This window comes from Brassica napus, chromosome A6 (genome assembly GCF_020379485.1).
Source record: "Brassica napus cultivar Da-Ae chromosome A6, Da-Ae, whole genome shotgun sequence".
NCBI lineage: Eukaryota > Viridiplantae > Streptophyta > Magnoliopsida > Brassicales > Brassicaceae > Brassica > Brassica napus.
In genome coordinates, this window is record NC_063439.1 from 22880398 (window position 1) to 22903804 (window position 23407).

At 43.1% G+C, this 23407-nt stretch overlaps 5 protein-coding genes across 5 annotated transcripts; 2 read left to right on the forward strand and 3 right to left on the reverse strand.

Moving 5' to 3' along the window:
* The first annotated feature begins 5085 nt into the window (after window positions 1-5085).
* Window positions 5086-6404, forward strand: BNAA06G28720D. Its single transcript, XM_013850016.3, has one exon. It carries the CDS (start codon window positions 5644-5646, stop codon window positions 6292-6294), a length of 651 nt encoding a protein of 216 aa, XP_013705470.1. The 5' UTR covers window positions 5086-5643; the 3' UTR covers window positions 6295-6404.
* A 3-nt stretch (window positions 6405-6407) lies between these two features.
* Window positions 6408-7547, reverse strand: LOC106407392 (F-box/LRR-repeat/kelch-repeat protein At1g09650-like; the record flags this gene model as incomplete). The annotated part of the gene is made up of 1 exon (XM_022687713.2): window positions 6408-7547. A coding segment is annotated over one exon (984 nt), but the record flags the coding sequence as incomplete, so codon positions are not given.
* Window positions 7548-9208: 1661 nt separating this feature from the next.
* Window positions 9209-12118, forward strand: LOC111199035 (meiosis-specific protein ASY2-like). Its single transcript, XM_048735195.1, has 2 exons — window positions 9209-9542; window positions 9614-12118. Exon 2 carries the CDS (start codon window positions 9718-9720, stop codon window positions 11680-11682), a length of 1965 nt encoding a protein of 654 aa, XP_048591152.1. The 5' UTR covers window positions 9209-9542; window positions 9614-9717; the 3' UTR covers window positions 11683-12118.
* Window positions 12119-19472: 7354 nt separating this feature from the next.
* LOC106407426 (F-box/LRR-repeat/kelch-repeat protein At1g09650-like) lies at window positions 19473-21627 on the reverse strand. Its single transcript, XM_013848281.3, has one exon. The coding sequence runs from the start codon at window positions 21625-21627 to the stop codon at window positions 20515-20517; it is 1113 nt and encodes a 370-aa protein (XP_013703735.2). The 3' UTR covers window positions 19473-20514.
* Window positions 21628-21764: 137 nt separating this feature from the next.
* LOC106407427 (signal peptidase complex subunit 3B) lies at window positions 21765-23332 on the reverse strand. The gene is made up of 6 exons (XM_013848282.3): window positions 23120-23332; window positions 22929-22976; window positions 22512-22574; window positions 22319-22372; window positions 22120-22206; window positions 21765-22041 (listed from the first exon to the last, which is right to left on the reverse strand). Exons 1-6 carry the CDS (start codon window positions 23243-23245, stop codon window positions 21916-21918), a joined length of 504 nt encoding a protein of 167 aa, XP_013703736.2. The 5' UTR covers window positions 23246-23332; the 3' UTR covers window positions 21765-21915.
* Between the last annotated feature and the right edge of the window lie 75 nt (window positions 23333-23407).

Genomic DNA, 23407 nt, shown 5'->3' on the forward strand with positions numbered 1-23407 from the left:
GAGAGACCGGAGGACATAAGATTTGTGTGTTTTGACATCGTAAGTCTCGTCTTGTTGACATCGTGAGATGGTTGGAGAGGAAGCACCTTGGCTTGGAAACAGAAAATAGAAGCTCGGGGCTTATAGATTCATAGATTCAGAGGCTCGTTTGATGAGCTTGGATGATGGTAGGAAGCTTTGGCATGGTAACAAAACTTTTTTTTTTCTTTAATACTAAGAAATATAGAACAAATTTTTATTTTTATTTTTTCAAAAAGAAGAAATCGATTCAGAGGTCTTTGGAGACATGAATAATAAGAAGCTCCATGGCTTTAAGAAAAACAAAACAAGAAGCATTAAGCTTTGATTTTGGAAGTGAAGCCACAATATAATGGCTTAAGAATTATAAAGATAAAAATGAGGCATGAATATAAAGAAGCACTAGGCTTGGATTTAGAGGTCTATGGTAGACTTGAATAACAAAAAGCTCAATGGCTTAGATTCAGAGGTTCACATGAACATGAATGGTGGAAGCATATAGCTTAACAGAAAATATAATAGAAGCTCAATGGCTTGAAATCAAAAAAATAAAGAAGCTCTGTAGCTTAAAGAAAATAAAAAAAAAACAGGAACGGAGCAGATCGTTAGATCATTATAGCTCTGATACCATGTTAAGATAGATAGACTTCCAACCTAAAACCAATTGGTGCTAAGTGGAGTGGCACATCCATCTTATATATTGCTAAGGATTCCTTCCAATATCTGATGTAGGACATTTATCCCTAATACTAATGACCAAAGAGAAAATCACTGCAACCACATGGTTTATCATTCTAACAATAAGAAAAACTTTGTTTGTCATGAAAGGTAGGTAGAAAAGTCCATAAAGATTGCTTTTCCGCAAGTGTCCCAGGACCAATTAGCAAGAGCGCAAAAAGTTTGGTTTGGCAAGTCTGTTATGGAAAGAAATTGGAGCAGGCAAGTATTGTAGACTTTTCTCATTTCAAAAACAATTGATTTTTTTTCTAAGCAAGGAACTGATTTTAGGGTTGCATAAGGCTTCATGTTGTTGCCAGATTGAGTTTCTGGGAGTAAGAGAAATTTCTGGTTATGGTGTAGTTATGTTTGTTTTCTTCAGTTGTAATAAAACAGTGATCTCCTTGTTACTGTGTAGGCAGGGGCGGATCTAGACTAGTATTTAGTTGGGGGCACATTATTAAAAGTAACAAAGACATATAAAAAACACATTCAGATGGGGGTATTTTCTCAGTTTTCTTCAGTAAACTAAGAACATTTAAATAAATTAGGTGAAGTTGCTTAAGAAAAAACAAAAGTTAGTAGGGGGCACGTGACCCCGTACCGTCCTACATAGATCCTCCCCTGTGTGTAGGATCAATGGATCATGTGACTCTGATTAAAAAAGAAAACATGTCTAATGAGACTACAATCGCAGGGTCATTTTGTGGGAAACTGTAAACGTAAAGCGCCAAATACAAACGAATTTTTTTTTTCAGCGTGTGAAGGTTTGAAATAATCACTATTCAAAGCTAGATCACTTTTGCAATGTCCATGACTGAATCTGTGTTGCATGATTCTTTCTTTTGTTATCATCAGCATGAACAGTATGAATATACATCTCAAACATTTACAGATCGTATATTATTATTCTAATATACATACCTTTTGTGAGTTTTATAACTGTGCTGGACATACATTGGTAACATCTATGAATAACAGTCTTTATTCGACGTGCTTAGATTTTGATACCCCTTCATTGATGTAAACTTTAGCACGATTGTATTTAATTAACTGATATCAATCATTCGCTAAGCAAAACAATCGAGCAAATGACCTATTTCTATACCAAAGGTATCATATAGCAGGTTGCTCAAAAAAAAAAAGGTATCATATAGCAACAAATCTTTCGACGTCGTCCTAATTCCACATATTAAAAGTAATGAAACCTATTTTTTTCCTGGCCAAAAAGATAAACATATATCTCCATAATGCATTAACTAAAGCCTACACAATCCGATTTAGATTGATTGAATGCTCACGAATTTGAAATATAGCCAAGGCCTAACCTAATTAAACTGACACAATCCAAATTTTTAACTTTACCAAAGTTTGATTTGAAACTTGGATCGAGTTTATATGTGACTCAGTTGGGTCGGGTTTAAAATTCGGTCCCAAAACATATTGATTTGGTATCGGTTTAGTTCAAAAACATTAAAACCACATCGTCTATGTGGATACGGTTTCGATGTTTTGAATTAGAGAGAAACTTGTTTTAATACTTCTAATATGTGAAATTGGGCCGTAGTTAAAAGATTGCGTGTAGAAATTGGTCGTTTATCCAATAATAAAAAAATGTTCAAGTAGCACAAAAAAAAATATCACATAATAATATGTGCAACCCTACTTTGTGAGTGTTTAAGGCTTTACCCAACCTCATCGGTTTGATGAGGCAATACTACTCATTCCTATCTTGGATTCGATCAAGAAATCGAAATCTTCAAAGTTCTATGCATGGGTTTACATCCAACAACCATTGATTTTTGAGTTTTATCGCTTCTTGACAAAAGCAGCTTTTGGCAATAAGTGGATTGCAACAATCATCCTCTTATTAATTGTTTAGATAATCATGCGGACCACCACATAGTATTTATGAACGGTAAAATGTACTTAAAAGAGTCGCTCTATGTCAATTACTATGGTGTTTGTCAACAACACGTCTAGAAGAAATAAGTATTAATTAAACAATCAATCCTCTTCATGTATATGTTGAAGCCGTCTTGAAATACTAAAAAGATAATGATTAAGACTTATGAACAAAAGGTTAAATCATAATCTTTAAGGATTTTTATTAGTATAATATTGAACTCTTGATTTGTAACTCACTTTATTGTTGAATTTGAAATAAAGAAACTTTTCTCTCTACTTTCTTGTTCATGACTTGAGCATTTTAAACTAACAAGGTGTCTACATTCTATCTATATCAGCTACTACATCATATGATACATTTTTTTTTTTGCAATATGGGAAAAAACAAAAGTCTTGCTCTTTCCATTATATAAAAGTTCCATAAAAGAACGAACTTTGCAACATGGGAGAAAACCAAAAGTCTAGATACAAGATATTAAAACTAGACAGATTCATCAAAGTGGAAGAAGACAAGTTATTACAACTTAAACCTAGACAGATTCATCAAAGTGGAAGATAAAGATATATTAAAACTGAAACCCTATTATACTAAGCTCGGATCGCAGATCCTTATCATACTCTCTGCAACATGCTTAACATTCTTCTCAGTCACAAGCTCAGACAAGAAAGCCACAGCTACCGACCACAAACCGAAACGGTGGATGATGTTGAAGGCGACGTTGAAACCAAAGTTGAGTCTTGGAATTAAAGATTTATACTGACACACACCAATGCAGTTGCAGCTGCCACAACCACCGCCGGCGCCGCCACCACCACCGCCGCCGACGACTGCACCACCGGCGCCGCCACCGGTTCCCTGAGGAGAGCTGTTACATTTAAGGGGATGTTATTGATACATTCAAAAAAAGAAGAAGGGGATCCTATTGAATTAATGAATTCAATGGAATTTAATAGAATTCAAATTTAAAGTGAAATCTACTGATGTTGAATTGTGTATTTGATAGGTGGAATATGAAATCAATTAAAATCAGCTTGTCAATTTCTTTTTGATTTTGTTGGAATTCAATTTCAATGGAATTTGATGTACTTTTATCTGAAAATCAGAGTAAACAAAATCTTGTTTATTCTTTGGATTTTGGATCTCTTCAAATACACTTTCTCCTTTTAAAGTTTTCATACAATGGCAAGAAATATATGGTTGATTGAAGTGGAAATCTCTTAACCTTTTAAAAAAGGAAATATATTCTTGGTGTTTGTGTTTGATCTTCGTATTTCAATAAATTTATGGGTTTGATCGAGGTTGCTATTGTATTCCGATCTCAAACAAACAATTATGGATAAGTAACTGCTTAACAAAATAAATTAAAAATATCTTTTATATAAAAATCGGTGGTTCTTGTAAACAAAAAATTTCATTGCAGTTATAAAATGAATTATAACCAATTTCACATGCATTAATCATTAAAATCCATTGAAATACACTTAAACTCTAATTACAATACTTATATAAAATTATATACTCAATAACACTCAAACTCTAATTAATACTGTACTTAATACTAATTCCAATACAACTCTAATTAGAATACTTAATTCTAATTTTATTACAGTGCTTAATTCTAATTCCATTACAATACTTGGTCAATACGAGTATATATGCCTAATTATCATCTAAAATATTTGTAAAGTCAAAATATTAAAGATAGCTATACTTTTAATTAATAAAATAATATTAAAATTTAATTAATATTCATATTATTTGATTACATGATGAATCAAATATAAATATATTGATATTTTTACGATTGCAAAAATTATAAGTTATTCCACAATCTTGGTTTTTAATGTTTCATCACAGTAGTTCTCCAATCGAAAATGGGTTAGATAAACGATATATCATATGTTAATTCTCATATGATTTAGTTCATCTATTAAACAACTATTATAAATCATTTACATAAATTATATAAAAATAGATATTTCAACTAAACAAAAAGTTGTTAATTTAACATTCAGTTGTCAAAATCTAGTTTCACATGGTAATACAATGTTTTTATATTGATGATCAAAAGCATATTCAGCTTTGTTACCACCAATTGACACAGTGAAGCACTGAAAACCGTTGGACTCTGGAATATTTTGCTCTTGGACCAAAGTAGCAATTGATTTAAGTGTCTCCCCGGAACATGAATATGCGTAGAAGATGACAAAGTGTTTGAATCACAATGAATTGCTTCTTTGAGTTTGGCTAAGGACCAGGAAAATTCCAAGGAAAGGTCATTGAGCTGAAGTGTAAGCCTATCATCGTTCTCAGCTGTAAGAAAAAAAGAAAAGTAAATGCTTTTAGAGTTGTTTTCTATTTTTTTTTTTTTTGATCGAAAACCATACTTGATTAGCTAAAGAAGAGTTGTTTTCTATATTGGGAACAACCATCAATATTACTTCTGCCACATTTGGTCTGAATCCAATTGGTACTAATGTCAAGTCACTTGCCTATAGATATGCCTAAAGAAACACAACGTCCAAAAGATGCTAAACTCAAATCTAGCAAGCACCGAGACTAAATTAACTTTAATCCCCTCGAGACTACTTTTACTTGGAACATAAACATCCAAAGTCTAAAGTGATATCAAATTTGTACAAATGTGAGGTGAAGAATGGCCTGCAGATCCCAAGGGCGCTTAGTAAACGAGAAAAAACTTAGATCTTCTGTCATTCAATCTCAAATATCATTCACTGTGACTTCAATCAAGCAATCACAGTTATGGCGATCTTAAGGAGCATTAACAACCAGGAAAAGAAACACAACCGAGAATTTTCAGTTTTAGTTCGAATTTTTATGTCTTGATTTTTAGTATTCGGTTTGGTTTTGTTATTACAAACGTGTGTAAAAAAGAACAGCTTCGAAGAAACCTGAAAGACACACACACACAATTGACAATCTCAATACTCATTGAACAACGGCTATTTCTAATAGACCGAGAAACATAGATAGAGCTGATGACTCTTCATCATCTATCCTCGCATCTCAATGGATTACATTTGATTTATCCACAAAGTCCGAGACTTTCATCAATATCTCCACTCTCTGTGTCGCTCCCTTCGATTCCTCATCGAACCCAGTTCCAAAGTTTGGTTCTTTGTGCAAGGAGGAGGAAGAAAAGAGGCGGGCACGGGAGAATTGCGAGGCTTATGTTCAAGTCTCTGTCTTTACTGTCTACTAATCTCCAGATTCTACCGCAGCCGTTGGATCTTGTCATTGCTGATTTAGGCGGAGGAGGAGGAGGAGGTGGTGGGAGAGGGCTTTGGAGAGGATGGGGGAGATTCGATGGGTGGAGAAGGAAACGGAACAGAGTACCAATTTTGATTCTCGTTTGTCTAGTTATGTGGATTTATGGTTACTGCAAAGTCTCTGGGAAGGTGATAAAGAGCGATGAGATTCTCAAGGTTTTAGGAGTTTGCGTGCTTGGTATCAGTTTGGTGAAAGAGCTCAAGAGAGAAGCTAGATCTTTGCTCTTTGTGTTCCTCTGTTTGGTTGCTTCACTGGTTTTTGGATTCAAGAAAGAGAGTTTAGTGAAGTTAGCTTCTCAAGTCAGGTCTTGTTCTTCTTCTCTTCTTCTTAGTAAGAGGAGATCTCGTAGAAGAGTTTAAGCTAAAGGTCTAATTTTTTACTGCATTTAGATTTGATGAATGCTTTCAGTTATTATGTTACCATTGAACAAAACGAGAGGAGAAGAATGAGAAAGCGCACTTCAAAACAATGGTTGAGCTAAAGTGTTCACCCAGTACTTGTTCCATAGTGATAGTGACTATCAAGAGATGATTTGAAAAATGTTTTTTATATCCAATGAATACTATGAAACAAGTAGCACAATAACCATAACTTGCAAGCAAAGATTGATATTAACAATTGACAATAGTCAAATAGAGATTAAACTTGGAAAATAACAAACAGGATACCCAATGGATTTATCAGAAAAAGCAGCATCATATGATTTGGTTTCAGGGTCGTGTAACACCAGCGTATGATTGTGAGCAGGATCATAGAACAACAACTTCTTCTTCTTCTTCTCCACAAAAATTGCTAGTGGCGAGAGAGCGTACCATGTTGGGAAACCAAAGGAACGCCAAGTTGGAACAATACATATGGACCAGAGCTTGTCCCATGTCTTGTTCAATGAATTGAACGACCATATAACTTGGTCAGACAGCTTCAACTGGGAATCGCACAAGCGGTTGTTGAGGTTGCACAAAAGAATCTGCCAATGACTTGCAGTGGATGCAAAGGGAGCTTTAGAGATGACTTTAAAAGTTTCACTGTGAAGATCGAAAGATAACACCTCGGTTTCTTCACACTCTGTGAACCAATGAAGCGACCCATCTACAAACACAGGAGTGGGGAAGCCTCCAAGAATCCGACAAGGAGCAGAGGGTGTCACATACCTCCAAGAGTTGGTGCTAAAATCGAAAACTTCGCACATAGTAGTAGCGTTTTCAAGACCTATATCTATAGAGTTATAGAGCCAAACAGGCTTGCGTGTCCCTGTGAACTCGTCTTTACCGAACCCAGGCTTGAAGTTTAAGTGTCCAAGCTCGATGTAACCGTCCTTTAAGATCATGCGTTCTTGTAATCTCGAGAGAGGAAGAGGCCTATACCATCCAGTTATGGGGTTGACTACAAAACCAGGTTTGTGAGAATCGTACAGACAAACAAGGCCGTCAACGCTGCTCTGACAAACTAAGTACGTTTCGTTTCCCCAAGGCATCTTAACCGACGATGATGGTAATGAACCAAACACAAGTGTTCTTAGAGAGGTTGAAGACACCATGAGAACATCTGGATCTCCACACTGCTGACTATGCTTCGACTGTCTTTCTTGGAAAAACCTGGATTCGATAGTTGATTTCCATTGTGTTTAAGGTGAGTTTGGTCTCGGGTGAAGTAAACAATACTAGAAATGGGTCGAACAGAGGCGTTTATTAGATTTCGAGATGATGTTACAAAGGTGGAGAAAGTAAAAGCAAGCCGGAGCTCGTGAGAGCTTAAACCGGAAAAGTACAAATAGCAGAGAGATGATTGTACGGATGATAAACCCTAATCTCGCCGCTAAGTTTGTGTAGCTAAGTGTCGATGCCTTTCTCCTTTGCTTTCCTCTCCTTTTATACTCTGTTCGATTACCTTAACCTAATCTCCTTTTACCGATTGGGCCTTGTCGGCCCTTCGGGCCTGATTAGGAGGTGATCGCTCTGAGCCGCTTAGTCGATTGGTCCCGCTTCGTTTGCTCTCCGCTTCGACTAACAGCATTTCCTGGCTAAGCCGATACCCCGAGAATCGGCTTCCGAGCCGAGGTTGACTCGATCTGCTGGATTGGGCCCTTTGTTCGATGGGCTTTGTGGATGGGTTAAATCCATCCCCAACAGTAAGTCCCCCCCCCAGTTCATTGATGGTCGAGCAATCGATCTTCGATGAATTTGGTATCTTTAGTTCGGAGAACAAAAGGTTCAATCCGAGCAAGTGACTGATCGTTGAGGAGTCAATCCGTTTAATCAACGCTTCTCAACCGAGGAAATGGATTGACGCATCTGTTTATCACGCGTTGCGATCGTGAGATAAACGCTTACGGATCGAGAAGACGGATCGACGCATCTGTCGATCACGCGCCTAATTGGGTTTAGGCCCACTTAGGCCTTATTAGGCGTAATGATGACGCCTTGATCCCTGCGCTTATCTCTCCCTATAAATAGCGCACCCCTCTCCACTTCTTTTCATTTTTCTCCGCAGCGCTAAAGGTACTTTCTCTCTCTACGCTCCTTCTCTCTCTACGCTCCTTCTCTCTCTTTATCTTTGTTTTTAGATCTGCGATTATCCGAGATGTCGTCGCATCGTTTGACGCGAGAACAAAAAGGAAAGGGGGCGGTATCTTCTCGGGATTCTGCTGAGAATCCTGACAGTATCCATCACGGAGCAATGATGGATATGGAGAATATGGACTTAGCGCAGCGTCTTTTGGTCTCGGAAGCAAGAGAACAGTTCCGGGGTGACGACGACGGTCAAGAAGCGGTCGACGCCTCGATTGTTCCGATCAGCTACTACCCCGGGAACATCTTCGCCGAGGAGAGCCCACTGGAGGTTTGGAGAATTCGACCTTCGGTCGTCGATGGACAAGATTGGTCCAACGTCGAGAGGACGAAGTCCACCGTGGAGTCGGTGGAGGCTATCCTCCGAGATCTCAATGCACACGGGGTCTCGTTCATCATTCCAAAGCGGGATCAGAGGCCTTGGTCGCCCCCGAAGGGGTATCAGTGCATTTACGAGTCATATTTCCGGAACGACACGAAGCTGTGGTTCCCGATTCCTCGAATCGTCACGACTTATGCGTTCCGCAGAGGAGTTGCTTTAAGCCAGCTGATGAACGGGTCTCTTCGGTTGATGGTCGTTCTATCGAGAAAAGCGGCCGAGGCGGGGACGTCGATGAGTGTGAGGTCGTTTGAAGAGTTGACCTCGGTTTCAATTTCCGATGATGGGCTCGTCTCGACGAGGATGCGCCCAAACTACAATGTGGTCACGGGGTACCCGACCAAAACCTCGGATTGGCAACGTTCGTACTTCTATGTGAAGTTGAACAGGTCAGCGTTCGAGGAACCTCCGTAGTCTGGTTATCGCGTTCTTTGGAATGCGGAGATGGGTACTGCACACTGCCTTTCGTGATGATTGTAGCGTGTGCTCGTCTAACGTGTGTCTTTCTTCTCTTTTTTTTTTTTAGTTGGTCACCCGAATCTCGCCACGTACCCCGAGGATTGGAGGGAGAGTGCTCGAATTGTTGCGTTGCAGAAGCAAGATCACTGGGAGGATTTTACTCGGGAGAGAATTCAGAGATCTGCAGACCGGATTGCCAACCGTAAGTTTCCACTACCTTTCTATGTTTCCGAGTAAATGAACGATGTCTATTATGGATTTCTCTTTTTGCAGAAAGCTGGATCTCGGACCCGCATCCTCATATTAACCAATCGACATCGAAGAGATTATCCCTCTTTACGAGAGCCGAGCAGAAGGAGATCAACCGAGCTAAAACGATGAAGCAACTACCAGACCTTAGTCTTATTGTAGCCGGGAAGATCGGTGCCAAGCGAGGCGCTTCTGAGAGCAGGGTTGGTCCTTCGGGACTGGAGGTCGTAGAGGCGACTCCAATTGCCACTGAGCAGGCGCGTACTGGCGGCTCCTCGCAGGGTAAAAGCTCGAAGAAGAGCAAGAAAAGTGCCGGGGGTCCGAAGGATTCCTCCGAGCCGGAACATCCTGGTGCGGATGGTTCTTCTAAGAAGGGGGGGAAGAAAAGGAAAGCCGAGGACCCGCCTACTGAAGATATTCCCAAGAAGAAGAGGATGAAGAAGAAAGAACTGGCTCCGCCCCGCTCATCCTCGGTCTGCGAAGAGGAACTTCAGGCTCTAGTTCCTGAAACTATCCCTGAGGTTGGGACCTCGGAGGATGATGAGAACGAGACCATCGCCCTCTGCCGACGGAGACGGGAGAGTCGAGTCACCGAGGAGGTATCCCGTGGAGCCTTGGCCGGTGATCTGCGTTCTACTGAGGTTCCGAGGGGAATATCGACTTCGGGAGGACAACGGGACCGCTTGAGGAATGAGTCCCCTGCTCATGTCACGGAGGGATCTGAGACCCGAGTATCCGGTCGCCCTAAGGAAACCCCGGCAGATGGGTTCAGATTCGAGTTTAACCGTGAGCTTCCGCTGGCTTGCTACCGGGAAGATTGTGCTCGCCTGTTACGGTTGGTCAAAGGCGGTCCTGATCAACTCCCTTCGGTGGGAGATCTCATCTTCAAAGATGAGTATGGGCACGCCTCTTGCTCGTCTGTAAAGGTAAGCGGTTGTTCGTTCCCTTCTCCCTTTTTTTTTATTCTAGCTAAGTCTTCTTTGTCGTGTTTTGATCAGAGCCATGGTGATTGGAACGTTTTGGTCGAGAAGTACGACTCATCTCTTAGACGGGCCAGAGAACAGATTCGTGAGAGCGAGGAGGCTAAGAAGAGAATGGAGGAGGCTCTTCGGGTTTCTACGCGAGAAAAGGCAGACGCCATTGCTCGTGAAAAAGCCCTTAGGAAGGCGTTTGACGAGACGCGGACATCCGACGCAGCTGAGTTGCAGATGTGCAAGGAGTCAATGAACAATCTTGAGTTCGTGGTGGATAAGCAGCGGAAGGAAAAGGCTGATCTAGAGGCAAAAATGGCTGCGGAATTGCTAAGGCATTCCGAGGAGATGGACAGGCTTCGGAAATCTCGTAAATACGAGGTCACGCACGAGAGGATTCGCGTGCTGATTGCCATGATCGCTAAAGCCGAGAAACGCTTTCACAGGATTTCCCTCCGTGAGGACAAAAGGGACAAATACGACGATGCTCGGTGTCTCTATAGTCAAGCCTTCGGGACGAGGAAATGTCTCGAGCAGATCAAGACCTCTGGTGCAGAGATCCCGCAGGAAACCATCGACTTCTTCATCGGGCAAGAGAAGCACTACGAGGAAGAAGCAGAGCGTTTGGAAGTAAAGGAGATTCCGGCGGAAGATCTTTGCCTTTCTCCGCTAGTGTTGGAGTCTCGATTTTTGATCGAAGAAATTTGGCGTCAGCTTGACCCGTTTGGGTCGAATATTAATTTGATCGATTCGGAGGCCGCTATTGCTCTGCGTACTCCTCTTCGTCCTGAAGATCCGGTGGAGAAGCCCGCTCAAACTGCCGTATCCTCCAACCAGCCCACCGATCAAGACATTGATCCTGCGAAGCAGGCATCAGCGGGAGCGGTTGTTCTGAAGGACGGGGCCGTGCCGACTATCGTGCTAACGGATTCCCCTGCTAAGGCATCGAAGAATGCCAGCTCATCTGCTTCGTCGTCAGAGGACCCGGAGAAAGGTGATGATGCTCTTGCGGGGATGCCTACTGCAGACGCGACTGCGCCAGCCCCAACCAAATTTGGTCGTGTCTCGGGTCCCGGAGAAGGAGATGGCCGCGGCAACGAGGATCCTCCCGTGGTTGATTAATGACTGTTGTCATCTGTTGTAAAATTTCTTTTTTCTCGTTTCGGCTCCTTGAAGCCTTTGAACTTGTCTCTGTTGTTGTTTAAGTACTCGGAAGGTTTCCTTTGCTTTTTTAAAACTTTGAATGATTACCAAGTGTTTTTCTTTTAAGTATGTTACGGATAACCGCTAACATCTTAGTCGATTATGAAATTATTCGTTGCTCGTTAACTCAATCCCACTATTCTTTCTTGTGATAAGTCGGGAAAGAATTAAGACAAGAATTTTCTTTTTGATAAGTTTCCGAGGGAAAGGTATCTGAATGCTACGCAGTAATCGAGAAAATTTGGTCGGCCAACTCATTATTTTTCGATTTGCGATAAGATCCGAAATTCCACTTCGTGAATTTGGTCAATGATTTACATCATCGGTGACTCTGTTTTTCCCTTCGTTCGATATCTGATCAGGATCCGTTCGATTAATTTGGGCGAGTGCTCGTGCGCCGCTTTTCGAGTTAAGGGGATGGCATCGTTTGCTCGTGAGAGGAACGAGATGAGTAAAACTCTTTTTGTTTTGGGTTGTTGGGGCTGGACCCCGTAGAGGGGATGCCTACGTACCTCCGAAGAGGATCAAGCCTTTCGTAGTTCGTTTTAGTCCGAGTAAAAGTGACTTGGTAGTCATTTACTTGGGCGAGTAGAAGTGACCGTAGGGTGCATCTGCTCGGTTTTTTTTTTTTTTTTTTTTTTTTTTGGCGCGAGCAAAAAGGTGATGTAGATCATTTTACTCGCTTTTAAAAGTTGCTCACTTTATGAGTAAAAACGGCGAAAATGCATGGAGTTCCAAGCTCGTGGGACTGCCTCTCCGCGGGAAGACTCGAGTCGGTATACTCCTGGTTTGACGACTCGAGTGATCTTATATGGTCCTTCCCAATTCGCGCCGAGTTTTCCAGCGTTGGGCTCTTTGGTGTTCTCGAAGACTTTTCTCATGACCAGATCACCGAGCTCGAGAGGACGCAAGCGGACCTTCTTGTTGTAATAGCTCTCGATTTGGTTTTGGTAATTCTGGATCCGAAGTAAGGCTTGGTCGCGCTTCTCTTCTAGCCCATCGAGGGCATCTAGCAGCATCTCTTGGTTAAGCTCAACGTGCTGAGGCATCTTAGACCGGCGGAGACTCGTTACATTGACCTCGGCCGGAGCCATCGCCTCCATCCCGTAAGCGAGTGAGAAGGGAGTAGATTTTGTTGCTCCTCGGGGGGTTGTCCGATGCGACCAGAGCACGCCGTCGAGTTCATCGGCCCAATGTCCCTTTTTGAGATCGAGGCGCTTCTTGATTCCGTCGATGATGATCTTATTCGAGGATTCTGCTTGTCCGTTTCCTTGAGGATACCTCGGCGTTGAAGGGCTTAGTCGGATGTTCCACTTGTTGCAGAAATCTTTAAAATTTCCGGCCATAAACTGTGATCCGTTGTCCGTCACGATCTCGTATGGTAGGCCGTGGCGACAGATAATGTTCTTCCAAACGAAGCTGCGAACCTCCTTCTCTGTAACCTGCACGAAGGCTTCTGCTTCAATCCATTTGGTGAAATAGTCGGTCAATACCAGCACGAAGCGACGTTGGCGAGAATTCGGCATTGGTCCGATGATATCCATCCCCCATCGCATAAATGGGTAAGGTGCTGCGGAAGTTCGCAGTAGCTCGGTTGGACTGTGGATACTCGGAGCGTGTCGTTGGCATTTGTCGCATCGCCGGGCATATGCTTCGCAGTCGGTATTCATAGTTGGCCAGAAGAATCCCAAGTTCCGAATTTTCAAGGCTAGTGACCGACCTCCAGAGTGGTTTCCACCCGCTCCTTCGTGAGTTTCTGCCATTACTAACTGTGTTTGCTCGGCGAAAATGCATTTGAGGAGAACCTTGTTAGCTGTTACCCGGTGGAGTTCTTCTTCCATGACGACGTAGTGCGCACTGCGTCGCTTTAGTCGTCTTGCGGCCCATTTATCAGTAGGAAGCGTGCCCTTGGTGAGATACTGAATGAATTCAGTCCTCCAATCTGGTATCAGTTGATCTTGTTCTGTCATCTCGGAGTCGTCGTTGGTCTCAGATAAGGACGTTGTTTCGGATTCAGTGGTGACGAAGTTAGCCGATTCCGCTGAGATGTCGATACTTGGTTTCTCGATTCGATGGATTGGAATAGTCCTTTTGACTTGATCGCGGAGCTTGCTTCCGAGTGCTGCTAATGCATCGGCACATACATTTTCTCCGCGGGGAACCTTTGTGAGCTCGAAGAATTCGAACTCTTTAGCTAACGACTGTACGACTCGGAGGTAAGCATCCATTCTATCGTTGCGCGCATCGTAATCACCGCTGAACTGACTGGCGACGAGCTGCGAGTCGCAGTATGCACTGAGCCGCTTAGCCTTGACTGCTTTGGCGAGGCGAAGACCGGCGATGAGTGATTCATACTCCGCCTCGTTGTTTGACGCTGGGAAACCGAAACTGAACGACTGTCGAATGAGTTCTCCTGACGGAGATTGAAGTTGAACTCCTGCACCAGAGCCTTTGTTTGTTGAGGAACCGTCGACATGCAAGATCCAGGTCGAATCCGAAGTTTCCAAATCCTGAGCGAGTTCCGGAGATAGCTCCACGAGGAAATCGGCGAGGACTTGGGCCTTAGCGGCGGTTCTACACTTGTAGGTGATGTCGAGCTCTCCGAGTTCGATCGCCCACTTGGTAAGGCGGCCAGCTCTGTTAGTGTTCTGCAAGACAGTTCTGAGCGGCTGGTCGGTGAGAACTTCTACCGAGTGTGACTGAAAATAGGGGCGGAGTTTCCTTGCTGATTCGACGACGGCCAGGGCCATCTTTTCAAGTGTCGGGTACCGGGTCTCTGGTCCGGTCATCCTTCTACTCATGTAGAAAACAGGTCGTTGTTCTCCTCGGTCTTCCTTGATTAGTACGCTGCTGACTGCGGCAGACGAGACCGCAATGTAGAGAGATAAAACGTCGCCTATGTCTGGTTTAGCCAGGATAGGAGGCGTCGTAAGGTAGTGTTTGAGCTGATTAAAAGCCTCCTCACATTTATCGTCCCAAATGAATTTCTTGTTTCCTCGGAGGAGATCGTAGAATGGGAGGCATTTATCGGTGGATCGGGAGATGAAACGATTAAGTGCTGCGATTCGGCCTGTTAGTCGTTGGACTTCTCGGCAGTTTCTCGGACTGGGGAGATCAAGGACAGCTGATATTTGCTTCGGGTTTGCTTCGATTCCCCGCTGCGTCACTATGTAGCCAAGGAATTCTCCGGACGATACCCCGAAAGTGCATTTGGCCGGGTTTAGCTTCATCTTGTACGCGTTTAGGATGTCGAAACACTCCCTTAAATGTGCCAGGTGGTCGTTTGCTCGGACTGATTTGACGAGCATGTCATCGATGTAGACTTCCATCGTTGTACCGAGCTGTTTAGCGAACATGCGGTTGACAAGTCGCTGGTACGTCGCACCGGCATTCTTCAGCCCGAAGGGCATTACTTTGTAGCAGTAAGTTCCTCGATCCGTTATGAACGACGTCTTCTCTCGATCGTCGGGATGCATCATGATCTGGTTGTATCCCGAGAAAGCGTCCATAAACGTGAGCATTTCATTGCCGGCAGTTGATTCGACAAGTCTGTCGATGTTCGGAAGTGGGTAGCTGTCTTTTGGGCAGGCTTTGTTGAGGTCAGTAAAATCGACGCACATGCGCCACTTGCCGTTTTTCTTCTTGACAACCACCGGGTTAGCGAGCCATTCCGGGTAACGAACTTCTGCTATCGAGCCCGCGCTTAGTAAGCGCTCGACTTCCTCGACAACTGCTTTGGATCTTTCGGGACCCAACTTTCGTCTCTTCTGTCGGATGGGCTTAATATTTGGGTCTACGTTTAGCTCGTGAGTCGTGATGGACTGGTCGATTCCCTGCATGTCAGTCATCGACCAGGCAAAGGTAGACAAGTTTTGCTTCAGGAAATCCGTGATATCACGTTGCATCTCGTCCGATAGATAAGCGCCTACTCGTAGCACTTTACTTGGATCCGATTCGTCGACTGGGACTTCGAGCACCTCTTCTTTTTGTGGGCAGATCTTGCTGATAGGAGGTGAGATCGAGTTGACTAGCGACTGAGATCGCTGCAGTTTGACCGTGGCGATTAAGAGATCTCGCGCGGCCCGTTGATCTCCTCTCACTGTCTTAGTCGTGCCATCCATTCCCGGGAATTTGACGCACTGATGGTACGTGGATGCGATTGCACGCATGGAGTACAACCATGGAGTGCCTAGTATCACGTGGTAGGGAGCCTTGGTGCTGACTACCGAGAACTTGACCATCCGAGCTACTCCCTCTGCTTGTACCGAGAGACGGATAGTTCCCATGATTACTTCGGAAGAACCGTTAACGCCGGTGAGAGTCCTGGATGACGGTTTCACGTCTTTTAAGTCGATTCCCATTTTTACGAGAGTTTCGCGAAAAATGATATCGACCGAGCTGCCAGTATCGATCAGCACTTTGGTGACGTCGTACTTATCGATAGCTAAAACGACGAGAAGAGGATCGTTGTGAGGAAAATTTACTCCGACAAGGTCTTCAGTTGAGAAGGAGATTGGGAGATCAGTTGGGAACTTCTGCGGCCAGCGCTGCGAGGTGTCCACCATTCGTCGGTGATCTTTGACTGCTCGTACGGAGTCCCCGCAAGGTGGAGATCCTCCCATAATCACGTTGATCCGCGGCCTGACACTTGATTGCTTCCTGGTGAGGAGAGCTCGGAGGTCTTCGCTTTCTTTCGGCGACCCGGCCTTTTTGTGGTCCAGTTTTGCACGCAAATCGCTGACTCGCGCGTTAAGCTGATCTCGTAGATCGACGATAGGATTGCCTTCCGTAGTTGCCAATGAAGATCCTGGGCTCAGCGAATGCTTAGTTCTTTTAGCATTGAGCTCGACTCGGAGATCGGAAGATCCGGGAGTCTTGTCATTCGTTGACGTGGTCTTTCGTTTGAGGAGTACACGTAAGTCCAACGGGTCGAGGGCTTCCTCGAGATCGCTCTCTTCGTCTGATGAGGACTCCGGTTGGGCTCGAATGACTTCAATCCTTTGTCTGGCTGCTGGCGGATCTTCGTCAGCTGAGGCGTCACCATCATCGTCTTGATGTGGGATTTGCTCGGCGACCTTTGGTTTTTGGTCGTCTTGACGCGGTTTTGCTTGATTTTTTCGCTGATTTTTCCTGTCCTTGTTTCTGCTCCAACTGTTCTCGCTTTTTGGCTTCGGAGGAGGAATCTTAATTTCACCGCTTTCGAGTGAGGAGAGGAATTGCGCAAAAAGTGTTTTGCACTCTGAAGTGTCGTGACCTTTTACACCGTGGAGTTTGCACGATTTAGTAAGCCCTGGTGGGGTCCGGGAAGATCCCGCTGCCGAATCGACCTGGGCGACCGTGGCTGGCGCTGTTGCTCGGGGGGATTCGCTTGGAGGATCGGTTTCCCGATGAAAGGTGTTCCACTTCTTCCCGTTTTCGTCGACGACGTAAAGGAGACCGTTCTTACGGTTGTTTTTATCGCTTGGAGCATGCTGACGAGGTTCGACGTGAGCTGTGGCGGCATTTTTAGGCGCCGATTGCTTCGCCGAGTTGTGCTTGCTCAAGATGGCTTTAGTGTCTTCTTCCATACGAATGAAGTTGTGAGAACGAGCAACGGCATCTTGCAACGTCGTGGCGGTGCATCGATAGAGATCTTCTCGGAACTTACATTCCACAAGGAGATTGTTCCTCAAGGCATCGACGGCGATGTGGTCTGGGATATTGATTCTTGACACGACCGACTTAAAACGTTCCATGTAATCACGAAGATTCTGATCCTTCGTTTGCTTGAGGTTCCAGAGAGTCGACGCCGTTGCTTCACGCTTGGTGAACATGATGTAAGTCTTGAGAAAAGCCGAGGAGAGCTCTTTGAAGCTTCTAATTGAATTCTCTTCGAGTCCCGAGAACCAGGTTAAGGCTTGCTCGTTGAGTGTTTCAATGAAAAGTTGGCAGTATCCCGCGTCTCTTTCATCGGGGGCGAGTCTGGCCCTCGCTACCGCAATATTAAAAGCCGTCAAGTGCTCGACGGGGTCTCCTCCTAGTTTGTATTCCGGAAGACGCAACTTGTCCATCTTTCGGAGTTTGACCTCCGTCAGTTCCTCGGTGAAAGGAGTACGCGATGTTGATGCGATGACACTGTCAATCTCGGGTACTGCACTCGTTGCTTGGTGGATCCTCGAACTCATTTGTTGGAAATTTAGTTTAAGCTCAGCGATTTCTCGGACAGTTGATGGATCTGACGCTGTAGGAGAAGCATCGGCGGCTAGGGTTTCCGCGAGTTGAAGAGTGGGATCGACTGGGTTCGTCGTTCGTCCTTCTGCCGGAGTAGGAGGGTTTGTATTGAAGAGGTAACGACGGAGCGGTTGTGAGTTGCCGGTGGAGGCGCTAAGAGCAGCGACAATGGCGGCGAGCTGATCATTCGTCGTCTTCTGAACTTCTTCTTGATGAGCAAGTCGGGCTATGACTGAACTCATGAATTCCGACGAGAGGAGGGGAGGAGGCGGAGGAGGCGTGAGTGCCGGCTCCTCTCCTGAGGTATCTGGGTTCGTACCTCCGGTGGTCATATCGGTCTAGAAACGCTGGGTCTGTTCCGCCCCACGGTGGGCGCCAATTGTTTAAGGTGAGTTTGGTCTCGGGTGAAGTAAACAATACTAGAAATGAGTCGAACAGAGGCGTTTATTAGATTTCGAGATGATGTTACAAAGGTGGAGAAAGTAAAAGCAAGCCGGAGCTCGTGAGAGCTTAAACCGGAAAAGTACAAATAGCAGAGAGATGATTGTACGGATGATAAACCCTAATCTCGCCGCTAAGTTTGTGTAGCTAAGTGTCGATGCCTTTCTCCTTTGCTTTCCTCTCCTTTTATACTCTGTTCGATTACCTTAACCTAATCTCCTTACCGATTGGGCCTTGTCGGCCCTTCGGGCCTGATTAGGAGGTGATCGCTCTGAGCCGCTTAGTCGATTGGTCCCGCTTCGTTTGCTCTCCGCTTCGACTAACAGCATTTCCTGGCTAAGCCGATACCCCGAGAATCGGCTTCCGAGCCGAGGTTGACTCGATCTGCTGGATTGGGCCCTTTGTTCGATGGGCTTTGTGGATGGGTTAAATCCATCCCCAACACATTGCTTTGACACAGCCTTGAAACTCAGCAGAGACCTCACCGGAAGTCTCTCCATGATTCGCTCTATTACATGGTGGTGGGGCACTGATACGGGTTCCATCCTCCTAAGTTTTGTCTTCCTAGCCATTGTTGAATGAAGAAGTGATACAACATAGCTCTCTCTCTTTTATATACACAGGAAAGGCTCACATAGGGCCTGCTCAATGGTCTCATGGGTCCTCGGCAAAAAAAAAATTAATTTCTAAATTATTATTTTTTAAAAAAAAATCTGATAGATATATGTTTTTTTTCAAAATACCAGAAATATTTTTTTAAATAAATCTTTGGAAATAAAAAATATTTTCATATGAAAAAAAATTTGGATCCCTTTTCTTATTTCTAATATAAAAATATATGTATTTTTAAAAAACAATCAGACTCTTATCTATTAAGAAATAAGGATACAACGGATTGGACATGGGACAGTCACACCGTTCACCCTCCTATCTAAGCCGACCCTGGGCTCACACGAGAAGGAAAATCTCAACCCACTGATTTTTCTATCTTGTTATTTATTTATTTTTAGTAAAACAAAATCACATGAAGCCAACCTGATAATTATCTTCTTATTATCTTTAATAAAAATAATAATTCTAAATTAACATGTTTTCAGTATACAGATCAGACATTGGAGTCTCAAACCTGAAACATAGCTCTCTTTCTTTCCTAGATGATGATGCATGAGGCGGCTCTTCATAACCAGACATTACTATTTTGTCAGCAAACATCTTGCCGGTCTAGGGCATGACATGTCAGTGCAGTGTCAAGTTGAAGTCTTTCCCTCAGAGGTTGTTTTCGTAGAAAGATCCACAATCAGATATGCTCTTGATAAAGGGGAACGATGAGTGTTTTAAGAGAAAGTGTTCAAAGTACCTGGTCAATGAAACGGTACTTATTCGAGATTTCTATCCAGAACTTGGCATGCTCTTTCTCGGGTATTATGGCATCCTATAGAGAAACGTGTGAAAAAATGTCAAATGTTCATCGTATATAAATAAGAGGGTCCTGATCTACATCACAGGCATGGAGAAGGCAGCAACGCTAAAACCACATAACTCTGAACTTGTTCTTATCCACAACGAAAGAAGTAGGCTATAAATCGTTACTTGATTCAGGGAATTCTTCGAGGTTTTATACCCTGCTGCTACAAAAGCGAATACATACAAATATTTTCGTTTTTGTTGGCTTTATTGTGATCCAACCATACAGAAAGATGTATCCAACAATAGCAGTTTGGTGAAAGAGTTGAAGAGAGAGGCTACATCTTTGGTCATTGTGTTTCTCTGTTTGGTTGCTTCACTGGTCTTTGGATTCAAGAAAGAGAGTTTCGTTAAGTTAGCTTCTCAAGTCAGGTCTTGTTCTTCTTCGGTTCTTCTTACTAAGAGGAGATCCCGTAGAAGAGTTTAAACAAGCGTTTGTTTCTAATTCATTCTTTCTCGAGATTCTCTTGTTTTCATGATGAATGCTTTCAGTTATGCTACCATTGAACTAAACGAGAGAAAAGAATGAGAAAGCACACTTCAAAACAATGGTTGACCTGAAGTTGTTTCAAAACAAATATGAAACAAGTAACACAATAACCATAACTTGGACAAACAAGCAAAGATTGACAATAATCAAATAGAGATTAAACTTGGAAAATAACAAACAGGATAACCAATGGATTCATCAGAAAGAGCAACATCATATGATTTGGTTTCAGGATCATGTATCACCAGCGTATGATTGTAACCACGATCATAAAACAACAACTTCTTCTTCTCCTTCTCCACAAAAATTGCTAGTGGCGAGAGAGCGCTTACTGTTGGGAAACCAAAGGAAAGCCAAGTTCGATTAATATCTATGGACCAAAGCTTGTCCCATGTCTTGTTGAATGAATTGAACGACCATATAACTTGGTCAGACAGATTCATCTTGGATACGCACAAGCGGTTGTTGAGGTTGCACAAAAGAACATCCCAATGACTTGCATTGAAGGGAGCTTTAGAGGTGATTTTAAAAGTTTCAGTGTGAAGGTCGAAAGATAACACCTTGGTTTCTTTGCACTCTGTGAACCAATGAAGCGACCCATCTACAAACACAGGAGTAGGGAAGCCTCCAAGAATCCGACAAGGAGCAGAGGGTGTCACATACCTCCAAGAGTTGGTGCTAAAGTCGAAAACTTCACACGTCGTAGCATTCTCTAAGCCTATTTCGAAAGAGTTATAGAGCCAAACAGGCTTGTGCGTCCCTGTGAACTCGTCTTTACCGAACCCAGGTTCGAAGTTTGCGTGTCCGAGCTCGAAGTAACGGTATCCTAAGTCGATTATGAGTTGTTGTAGTCTCGAGAGAGGAAGATGCCGATACCATCCAGTTGTGGGGTTGACCACAAAACCAGGTTGGTGAGAATCGTACAGACAAACAAGGCCGTCAACGCTGCTCTGACAAACTAAGTACGTTTCGTTTCCCCAAGGGATCTTGCCCGATGATGATGTTGATGATAGTGAGCCAAACACAAGTGTTCTTAGAGAAGTTGAAGACACCATGAGAACATCTTGATCTCCAAACTGTTGACGATTCTTAAACTGTCTTTCTTGGAAGAACCGGGATTCGATCGTTGATTTCCATTGCTTTGACACAGCCTTAAAACTCAGCAGAGACTTCACAGGAAGTCTCTCCATGATTATCTCAACCACATGGTGGGGCAACGATACAGATTCTATCCTCCTAAGCTTTGTCTTCCTAGCCATTGATGATGAAGAGATACGTAGGCTCTCTTTCTATCTTTTATATACACAGTAAAAGCTCACACGAAAAAGGAAAATATCATAACAGTTTCCTTTCCTATCTTGTTATTTATATATTTTTAGTAAAACAAAATCACATCTAGCCAACATGATAATTATCTTCTTATTATCTTTAATAAAAAAAATAATTCTAAATTAACATGTTGTCAGTATACAGATCAGACATTGGAGTCTCAAACCTGAAACATAGCTCTCTTTCTTTCCTAGATGATGATGTATGACTCTTCATAATCATCTGTATGCATCGGGTAAACGATAACCAGACATGACTATTTTGTCAGCAAACATCTTGCCAGTCTTGGGCATGACATGCCAGTGCAGTGTCAAGTTGAAATCTTTCCCTCGGAGGTTGTATCCCTAGAAAGATCCACAATCAGATACGCTCTTTATAAAGGGGAACGATGAGTGTTTTAAGAGAAAGTGCTTTCAAAGTACCTGATCAATGAAACGGTACTTATTTGAGATTTGTATCCAGAACTTGGCATGCTCCTTCTCTGGTATTATGGCATCCCATAGAGAAACCTGTGAAAAATGTTCATGGTATATCAACAATAGGGTCCTCACACTAAAGCCACATAACTCTGAACTCGTTCTTATCAAGCTATAAAGCGTTTGAAGCAGAGTAGATTTATACCTGGTTTAGGGAATTCTTGGAGGTTTTATACTCTGCTGCTACAAAAGCGAACACCTGCAAATATTGTCGTTTGTGTTGGTTTTATTATGTTCATCCGACCATACAGAAAGAAGCATCCAACAATACAGTACGAGATTGTGAAGATGTCAGATTAGCATTGGTGTATTTTTTTTGCAGATGCTACTATCTATACCTGCTTAGTGTTCCAAGTGAAGAGTGACTGCAAGTCCGCTGTTATGTTCAGTGTCAAGCTGACCTGAAACACACATAAAGTGCTGAATATATGCAACCGGTAACGAAGACAAAACTAATGGTGTGTGCAATGCATAAGCTGGAAAATAAGAGAGCATCATCTACTGATAAACTAATATCACATTCCTGGTGTATATTCAACAACTTGGAAAATTTGAGTTCAGTATGACTTTCAAGAGTACTAGACTATTGTAAAATCATTAAATTTCTACTAAAGTGTTCACAGAAACTGGCATCTGAATCCCAAGGGCCATCGAATTTAATATCACACAATGAATACTAAGCTTAATATGGATCTTACTCAACTCAACAACCATCAAAAGCCAAACTTTCATCTGATGAAACCATGAGAGCTTACCTCATCATTTCCATGGGGTTGCTTCTGAAACCAATTGATGTTCAATATCTACACACCACACCAAAGCACAATCATTATTAAAACAAAACTAAGGATCTAAACAAGTTTAACCCTCTCACGAACTAAAGCATGCATCTTTAGATCCAGGATTACACTAAGAGATCTCTGCAGATACAAAAACAAACGCAAACCTGGATCTGAGCAGAGGGAGTTTGGTTACTGAAGTTATCAGAGAAGGACGCAATCGCGCACATGAAGGCCAGTATCGTTACAGCGAACGTGAGCAGAGCATTCGCTCTATACCCAAAAGAATGCATCTTCTCTTCTAATCACTCGTCTAGTGTTCTTTTTTTTTTCGTTCTCCGGATCCACTCGCAGGCAGGAAGAAGAAGAAGAAGAAGAACGTTTATTTTTTCGCCATTTTTTATATAACTTTACTAATTAAAATTTAAATAATAATCTGATTTATTTCCTTTACT

Coding starts and splice junctions, on each gene's coding strand:
- BNAA06G28720D (XM_013850016.3), top strand. CDS start 5,644: ATGACTCTTCATCATCTATCCTCGCATCTCAATGGATTACATTTGATT.
- LOC111199035 (XM_048735195.1), top strand. CDS start 9,718: ATGAAGCAACTACCAGACCTTAGTCTTATTGTAGCCGGGAAGATCGGT.
- LOC106407426 (XM_013848281.3), bottom strand. CDS start 21,627: ATGGCTAGGAAGACAAAGCTTAGGAGGATAGAATCTGTATCGTTGCCC.
- LOC106407427 (XM_013848282.3), bottom strand. CDS start 23,245: ATGCATTCTTTTGGGTATAGAGCGAATGCTCTGCTCACGTTCGCTGTA. Junction 22,207..22,318: donor CCAAGAATTCCCTAAACCAG/GTATAAATCTAC, acceptor CATTTTTCACAG/GTTTCTCTATGGGATGCCAT. Junction 22,042..22,119: donor AGTACCGTTTCATTGATCAG/GTACTTTGAAAG, acceptor GGATCTTTCTAG/GGATACAACCTCCGAGGGAA.